General features: G+C 38.9%; 1 protein-coding gene across 3 annotated transcripts; it reads right to left on the reverse strand.

Annotated features, from left to right (window-relative positions):
• Positions 1-2,914: 2,914 nt before the first annotated feature.
• On the reverse strand, positions 2,915-8,421 carry LOC118216780. Of its 3 annotated transcripts, none has more exons than XM_035398264.1 (5): positions 8,283-8,421; positions 7,159-7,230; positions 6,908-7,055; positions 4,028-4,198; positions 2,915-3,866 (listed from the first exon to the last, which is right to left on the reverse strand). In XM_035398264.1, exons 2-5 carry the CDS (start codon positions 7,161-7,163, stop codon positions 3,147-3,149), a joined length of 1,044 nt encoding a protein of 347 aa, XP_035254155.1. In that variant the 5' UTR covers positions 7,164-7,230; positions 8,283-8,421; the 3' UTR covers positions 2,915-3,146. The 3 variants fall into 3 exon arrangements, with proteins under 3 accessions (XP_035254155.1, XP_035254154.1, XP_035254156.1); XM_035398263.1 differs by having other exon boundaries at positions 8,288-8,420; XM_035398265.1 differs by lacking the exon at positions 8,283-8,421 and adding an exon at positions 7,405-7,426.
• Between the last annotated feature and the right edge of the window lie 608 nt (positions 8,422-9,029).

The raw sequence follows: 9,029 nt of genomic DNA on the forward strand, positions 1-9,029 counted from the left end.
CACCCATGCTCTAAGCCTTCAAAAACGCACATAATAGGTTGTAGCATCAAACAGGGAGGGATGGGTTTCAGTCAGCCATTTCTTCTCGTACCGCATCTCTGCCTGTCCTACCTGAATATGAACTGTCCTCCACTGACAACTGACTGCACAGATGAATGTAGAGTGAAGAATAATTAAAGGTGACAGGTTCGTTTCTCAGGTAGGACACTGCCGTTGTACCCTTGAGCAAGGTATTGAACCTGCATTGATTCAGTATATATCAAGAAGGATATACGGATGCAATGTAAATCCTATGTGAAAAGTGTAAGTTGCTCTGGATAAGAGCGTCTACTAAATGTCTGTAATGTAATGACATTGTATCTAGGGAAGCATCTTAAAAATACAACAATGCCTCTACAACAACATTGCATAAAGGCAGGGTCAGCCCTAGGATTATGGTGGCCCTAAGCAAATCTGTCCGAGCAGGGCGGGGGGGGGGGGGGGGGGGGGGGGGGGGGGGGGGGGGGGGTGGTTAAGGTTAGGGAGGGCCACACGACCGCGAGGGGGGGGTTGGATTCTGTCGAGCGAGGGGAGGGGGGCGGGGTTCGCTTGGTAAAATCCTTCTTACATTACATTGTTATGAAATGTTCGGTTGCCATTCCATTTACAATTTATACCGCTAGTTCCGCGATAGGGGATGAATAACGTAATTGCGAAAATAACGTTATTTACCTTAGATAAACAACCCCCCCCCCCCCTTCGTGGTCGTGTGGCCCTCCCTAGGGATTGTGACCCTAAACACCCGCATAGACCTTTTATGCCACAGGCCGACCCTGCATAAAGGACAAACTGATGCGTCACAACAACTGCAGGTCTCTGGCTCCCCCTAGTGGCTGTGAATTGGACCAAAAATATTCTTGGGTCCCAAATTACAGCACATCACATTTTAGCCCATATTCTTGTGCTATTTAATCACAGCACAGGGGGAACAAATTTTTTCGTCCTTTCTCTCATCCCTTGCCTCACTGTAAGGAAGCAATATGTTGTTCTGGAGTCACAAATCAAAGTCAGACGTCAAAGGTCATATGTGCATATTTAATCACTTTAAAGATTTAAATAAAACACTGTTTTTTTCTTTGAAAAGAAAACAATCTGAAATCAATTACAAATAATTTGAAAATTCAATGCATCACACTTTTGTGTATCAACAAAACCAATTGAACAGTGAAAATTTGCATGCAGCCATCACATTGTAACACACTTAAAGAGGTGGGACAACAAGTAATCAGGTCTTTATATCTAGCAGTCAATAACATGAACCCTGTTACAAAGCTGAAGAATTACCCTTTGTGTCCTTTGTCCTTTGAACAATGAGGATTGTACAGTAATTGGATAAGGCAAACTTGCTTGTGGTCCATACAATATTACATTGTTACTAAAAAAAGTCATGAAGGAGGGTTTTCCCTTTTTTTGTGACAATTCCTTGGTTGTGTGTCTTTGAAAAAGGTAATGTTCTGGCAAGGTCAGGCTTATTGGTCTCTCTCTCTTTACTGGTAGTTTCAAATCAACATCTGGTGTAATGTCTTCTGTTTTGTAAATTATAAGTAGTGACCTTACATTCATTAATAAATGTATTTCTGTCAGGACCACTGTCATCAAGTAGAACTTTATTGACAATAAAGGCAATACAGTTATGTTTGGCGGTATGGCTCTGTTCTGGAGCTCTCCCGCCAACCACGCAGCCCGCGTGGATAAGGCCGGGAGGCCAGCAGCCAAACCCCCCCTAGACGGGTACACACAGAACAGATCCAGCAGCAAAGCAGTTTTTAACACATATAAATGGAGCAAATGCAATTTCTTAACACATAAGGATGGAGCAATACAACTTCTTAACACATAGGAATGGAGAATGCAAATTCTTGACGCATGGGGATGGAGCTGGGGTGGTGGAGGGGATTTACGAAGCAACGCGCAGCGCTTGCATGCAGGAGGAGCAGCCGAATGAGTAGAGGGAGGCTGTTTAAGTAGACCGCCCTGTTAGTGAATGTACTGTGATAGGCGAACATCACTCAGCTGAGCCATCAGCTGATTCGGCCGGAGCGCTTGACTCTCGTGACCTGCCAGAACTACGCGATGCTCCATTATTTGAAGTTCATTATTCTAATTGACTGTTTTTCATTTAATAAAATACTAATCTATATCAGGGGTGCCCAATACGTCAATCGCGATCGACCAGTTGATCGCAGAGGCCATGCTAGTAGATCATTTTTTAAAAATGCATCAGTTAAAACTCAATTTCTTCCCGCTTTCACCCCTCGGGTCCTTTCAGGTATACTTGATTGATGTGAAATGTGGCCAGTCTGCTGCTGTTCAGAACTTTGTCACATTAAGCGTATCTATTCATGATTATGCATTGGTATGTCCAATGATAGCAATACGATAACTTGCATTTTTTATATGGCACAGAGCAGTTGTAGTGAGATGGTAAGTCGGCTCCATTTTAGCCAGGCAATATCGCTAATGATTTTCTATACTATTTGTCTTATGTTTTTACATGCTAGTAACAAACTTTGCCAATGTAATTGGCGCAGGGCAATTGTGGTGGTGACACGATGTGCTCCAGTTTAGGTATCACTATTAGGTATCAGATTTTTCATTGTCCAGACATGATGCTGGTCTAACGATTTTACTTTTATGCCAACACATAAAAGTAAAAGTTTTATGCTAGCCAACAAGTGTACTTGATTTTAGAAATATGGTACTGGAAACCGTACGCACCAACACTAGATATAGAACTCTACTACATATCCAAAAAAATGTTGACTAGTGGTTGTACAAAATATTATTAAAAACAAATCATTGGATTAACTAAAAAAAATAAAATTGTTGGATCTGCAGTTAAATTGTAGTATAATTGCAACTTAACTCATTTTTTCCTAGCCTACTTAATAACATTGCAGCCACTGTCCAAGGTTTTTATTTTTATTTTTTTGGAGCTTGTTTTGATTTGTTAGTTGATTCTACCGGGTTACTGTTCAACTGACCGATCCAACAAATTTGCAGATTTAATTGATGATTGCCATTTCTAATGATAGTTATTAAAGTCGCTTACAATATATTTTAAATGTAGGTGATGATACATAGGTAGGCCCATCTTCATCAGTAAACTATGGCAAAAAAAATTGAAATTCTGCTGTCTCGATCCGATTTTTCAACGTGCTTTTCAGGTTGTCGATTCTTGGCTTGAGTAAGGGCTTAAGCTTCTCGTTTGCAGCAGCTGTTGATAAAAGATCCTCACCCAATTTTACTCCCTCATCGACAGTGACCTCGCCGTTTAGAAGATTGCTCATGGCCTCACATTCTGCACAATTCCCGTGCTTCCAGCTGGCCCTTTCTTCATCCCGCTCTGGTGGTAAGAACACTACCTCTGGAAATATCCCCCAACATTTCTCACAGGCACGCCTCTGAACGTATCTCTGACGTGACCCACAGCCAATGCGGTCAGAATTCCCTTCGTGGTCTTCGTCTCTTTGGTCGTTGAGCATGGTAAATGCCGCAGAATACACGGCCTTCGGAAGCATTATGGACTTCCTGCCTTTAGCAGCCAAACACACGCCCAATGCTACCTTTCGATTCCACGTTTTAACACAGGACAGGTTGATGAAGAAATCCCGCTTTGCTTTCCCTGTGCAAGCCACAGATGCACCAAAGTACTTCTTGGATTTCTTGTTTCCTTTTTCAAAGTAGCAATAGCTAACAACACTAGATGCTAAGCAGAAATCATTTCCACACATCTTCTTACCATTTCGTGGAACATGCATTTTTTCATTCAGGGCCAACAGATTTTTGGGTAGATCCATGGCTTGGTCTCCTGTAGTCTGGACAACCTTAGGAGGGATAATTAGATTAGCTGTACAACTACCTGATTTAATTTTAACATCCAAATTTATCCTTTTTCTGTCTTTCATGTAACCGCTTTTTCAATTTTACTGGAGCCCATTGCAACTAGTGCGAATATTAAGTATCTAAATCTAATATATGTTGTTACCATGTCCAGAAGAATGGAGTAAGGGGTCCTTAAGGGCAGGTGGCTTGTGTACTTCTCAAATACATCAGGAAATGAGTTCATCAGCGATCCAACCGCATTTTCAGGTAGAAGTTGTTGTGGCCCAATGGATGGAATGTTTATGTATCCAATGAAAAGAATGCTGTGCAAAATCTGTTGAAAAAGAGCAATTTGACAATAAAAGTCACATCTTGAATAAAGTTTGGAATTGCCGTATCATTGCCGCTGATTTGCTCTGTTATTGCATATTTGTGATGCTGATTGGTTTCAGATCTTTAGACGAAATGGAATATTAGACAAAGGGAAACTGAGCAAACACATTTTATAAAATTACTATTTCATTTATTTAATGGAAAAATTGTCAAACACCCAGCTAATTAAGCACAGCCAGACCTGATTGCAGTCAGCCCTGTTGAATCTAAACCTCACTCACATTGAACCCTACCATCAGATTGAAGTAGTCACCATGAAGTTTTGACAAGGACACTATGCCATAATCAAAGGAAATTCCAGAAGAGATGTGAAAAAAAGTTGTTGAACTATATCAGTCTGGAAAGACTTACAAAGCCATTTATAAGGCTCTGGTACTATAACAAACCACAGTCAAAGTCATTATCTCCAAATGGAGAACACTTGAAACAATGGAATGGCTGGCCTTTCAAAATTTCTCCAAGAACACAGTGATAACTCATCCAGGAAGTCACAAAAGATCCCAGAAGAAGACCCAAAGAACTGCAGGGCCACTCTTGCCGCAGATAAGGTCAGTGTTCATGCCTCCACAATAAGAAAAAGAGTGATGACCCTGGATGAAAACCACTGTTAACCAAGAGAAATATCAGTGCTTGCCTTACATTTGCATAAAATGGATTATCCAAGTTTTCTGGGATAATGTTCTATAAACAGATGAGTCAAAAGTGAAACTTTTTGAACAACACAGGTCCCATTAAGTCTGATGTAAAGCAAATACAGCATTTCACAGTAATACCCTACCATCACCTAGTACCATCATACCATCAGTCAAACATGGTGTGAATAGTGTAATGGTGTAGGGACACTTTGCAGCCTCAGAACCAGGACAAAGTGCCATTATTGAGGGAACCATTAATTCTGCTCAGTACCAGAAAATTCTTAAGGAGAATTTCCGGTCATCAGTCTGTGAGTTTAAGCAGAAGCATAATTGGGTTGTGCAGCAAGTCAATGATCCAAAACACAAAAGCAAGTCCACATCTGAATGGCTGAAAGAAACAAAATTAAATTTTGGAGTGGTCTAGTCAAATTCCTCACCTGAACCCAATAGAGATGCTGTCGCAGGGTATGAAACGTGCAGTTCATGCTCATTAATCTACCAGTTTGTCTGAATTAAAGCAGTTCTGCTAAGAAGAGCAGGCTAAAATTCCTCCACAGTGATGTTAAAGACATATCAAATTCTAGGAAGCATTTGGTTGCAGTTATTGCTGCTAAAGGCGGTGCAACTAGTTATTAAGTTTAAGGGAGCAATTACTTTTTCACATGGGTGATATGAGTGTTTGACAACTTTAACTGAATACAGGAAATAATAATTTTAAAATGTGTTTTGTGTTTACTCAGTTTCCCTTTGCCTAATATTACATTTTTCCTAAAGATCTGAAAAGACAAGCATGCAATAATAGAGGAAATCAGGAAGGCACAAATACTTTTTCATGGCACTGTACATGTGATGGAAATTTTAAATTAATGATTGAAAACAAATTATATACATTTGATGATCAGTCTCAGTAATTCAAATTAAATCCTCATAGGTTCAATCTATTCATATTTAAGTATACAGAGGGTGTACAGATATTTGTTATAAGAGGTTATAGATATTAATGTGAAGTGCACTTAGTTAAAATATACCTCTTAAATAAAGTGTCTTGAAACCTCTGCAAACACCAGTAGTGGAGTTTCAAAATGGTAATCATTTCTAGCTATGGTTACGTTTCTAAGTTTAATTTTGAACTTTTAACTCATTTTTAAATTAGTCTCATTTGGGTGTACCTAGCCAAAGTTGCAGACTCCAATAAATTTGCATGTCTAAAATACACGCCATTGATCGATTTTGTGTTTTGTTTGTGTTCTGCTGACAAAGGCGCGCATTGCCAAATGCGTCCTTAGACTACTGCAAACATCAGATATAAACAAAGTATTCTTTTGAAACTATTAGTGTGCTAGCCAATCATCTTTTAACACCTAAAGTATTGTATATTCTCTCTTTCTGGTTTTGCAGAGTAGAGCACGTCATAGTATTAGTGTCAGTTGCCATTACATTAAGACATAGCTTACCACTGACTTGTTGTCAAAATTGTTTTTCAAAATTCATGATTGACTTTGTCATCTCCAAGGCAAAACTTGTCTTGAATGCAATGCTGTGTAAGCCACACAACCTCTAAAAACAGTTTTTTACAGAAAGCAAATTAACATCCCCCACAGTTTACACCATAATAAAAATTGTGCAATAGGAACCATGTGTCACATTTTACTCATTCTCACATATTAAATGTATGCATGTGCACACACCCTGAAACTGCAGAGAACCTATATGGCAATATGCTAAAGAAGCATTCAGATTATACCATGAGAAAGCAGCAAACCTCATCTGTATTTTTGATGAAAATGCATACAGGCTAGTCAAGTGTTAACTGAAATTTTTTTGTGACTCATGAAAAGCGTCATTAAACGTTTGACCATATATGACAGCGATATTTTAAAATCCGCTGAGAAAGGAGCTTCATAAATTGGTGGCAGTTTACAGGTCTTAATATAATTAAATAATTTTTTTTCTGGGAACAATAAATGTGCCTTTAGAAATTAGAGCAGGTATACGTTTATGAGGAAGGGCCAAACCTCTGCAAGATAACCTTCGGCCTGGTCCTTGCTGAGTTCTTTTCTTGTGCACAAATCTGCTGCATATTCCAGAGACTGTTCAAAGAAAAGGATGCTGCTCTTGATCAGAATCTGCAGCTGGTCTTGATCACGCTTCACAAATTCCAGACTGTGAAAGAAAAACATAATGGTCAATATATGTAGAAATCTGCTGATTATCAATTGGAAAAAGGTCCAAAAATAAGATAGAATGCACTGAGATATATGCTTACCTCATCTCTGGAGCTGTCACAGAAATATGAATGTAGACAAAGTGCTCAAGACAAGGGAAACTGTGCAGATGGCTGGGGGGAAAGAAAAGTTTAAACCATTAAAAATAAATGTTAGACGGCAGAATTGAGAGGGAGTTTTACAACCAGCAACACAGTATCTTTAGAGAAGATGGCAAATTATAAGCTTATTTGCTTGAGATTAAACAAGAATGTCTTTCTATTTTAAGATGCTAACATTTAGCTTACGTCTTTCAATATGCAGTTGTCGGTTTCGCTTATGAGTATTTTCTTAGATCCGTGTAGTTTTTGGCCAATCATTTACCGTTTAAGGAACAGTAATTAAAAACTTGTTTGTTAATGCTTTTGAACAAAAATTTTTATCTTCCCCCTGTCAGCTACAATTTTGCAGACAGTGTCGGAGCTAGACGTCGGTTTGGGAGGAAGTTTCTAAGCAGGGATTGGTGGACTGCAGTATCAATCATAGATTTGCAAACTGTGAAGTAACGCTAGAAATGAATGACAATTTCAGTTTCTGTAATTTTATGTAGAAAACCAGTCAGCAACACGTATACCCAGTTGATTCTCGTTTTACAGTTTCTGTTTTTAAGTGGAATATCTAAAATCCATTCATTTCTTGTTTTTATTTTTATTTCTGATCCTGAAACGGAAAACGATTGGCCAAAAAGTACACGGGTCTTCTAAACAAGTTGTCTGGATTTTTGTTAACATCTGAACATTTGTAAACTATTTTGTATTTCTATCAATTTGTTTTCACATAGCCTACCTTTTTTTCATCTAATTCAAAACATGGACTTTTGCTACTTTTGAACGTTTTCTGTGTGGCACGTAGGCTACACCCATAGCTACACACTCGAAATAGCCCGTCCACAGCGTACCATTACCCGGAAATTAACTTTATTTATGTAAAAACAAACTAGGATTTCTCTGTATTTTTATCAGACATGTGAACGTTCAGATTTGAAAAAACTGAAGCATCCAGCCAGCTGTTCTTGCTCTCTAAATAGGCATAGGTTATCTTATACGCGACTTCATGGACTCGGTAAAATAAAATCTGGCAGTAAATCTGGCGACAATTCTTCTGCATTATAACAGCCTTAAATTACCTCACCTGCGGAGTTATTCCTCGTGCCCTGTTCTGCTGAATAGATTTGACTGTTCTGTCAGAGAGCGGATAGCTTGGTAGCAGTGCTATATACTGAAGTTTTATGGTTTCGGTTTCGTTTATTTCATGGTTCCGCCTACGGAAATAGTTGCAATACAAAGCTCCAGGTTTGTCAAAACTGAACGGAAATGTAACGCAATCGCTTGTTCTCGTGTGATTTCCTTGGAAAAGAAGAATTTGAATGAACCTGCTTACTTCAAGTAGATAGCCTACTGCATATATCTCTTTGGTCTTCACTAAGCCATGTAGGCTTACTGTTACTTGTCATTCATCCTCCTACATTATCTATCATTTGAAACCAGTAGGAGACTGTGCAATTTATTAATTTATAAACCGCCACTAAATGACGAGGCAATGTGTGAAAGAATGCATCACAAAATGTAATATAAGAAGCTAGATTTGTAGTTACATATGTGGTAAACTCTGCAAAGAGCCGGTGTCGCAGTCGCAGTGTTGATTGGTTGGGAGATAGGTAACACAAACCCGTACCAAGAGAATGGCATGCTGTATAGCTGTGTTAGTAATTTACTCGTCCGCTCTTCTTAGAACCGCTTTAGTTTCATTTTACCCAATACGGTTTCGTTTCAATTTTGCTTCTGCTTTATTGACATCGCCTAGGAAAGGGAAAACAATTTTAGCAATTTTAAGCATTCCGTTACAAACGCATGCCATGGTCTGCAACTAAAAA

This window comes from Anguilla anguilla, chromosome 17 (genome assembly GCF_013347855.1).
Source record: "Anguilla anguilla isolate fAngAng1 chromosome 17, fAngAng1.pri, whole genome shotgun sequence".
Lineage (NCBI taxonomy): Eukaryota > Metazoa > Chordata > Actinopteri > Anguilliformes > Anguillidae > Anguilla > Anguilla anguilla.

Excerpts from the sequence above, each read along its gene's own strand:
- LOC118216780 (XM_035398264.1), bottom strand. Across the intron at positions 4,199-6,907 it reads CCGAAGGTTATCTTGCAGAG|ATTTTGCACAGCATTCTTTT; the intron begins GTTTGGCCCTTC and ends CTTTTTCAACAG. Across the intron at positions 3,867-4,027 it reads ACTCCATTCTTCTGGACATG|GTTGTCCAGACTACAGGAGA; the intron begins GTAACAACATAT and ends ATCCCTCCTAAG.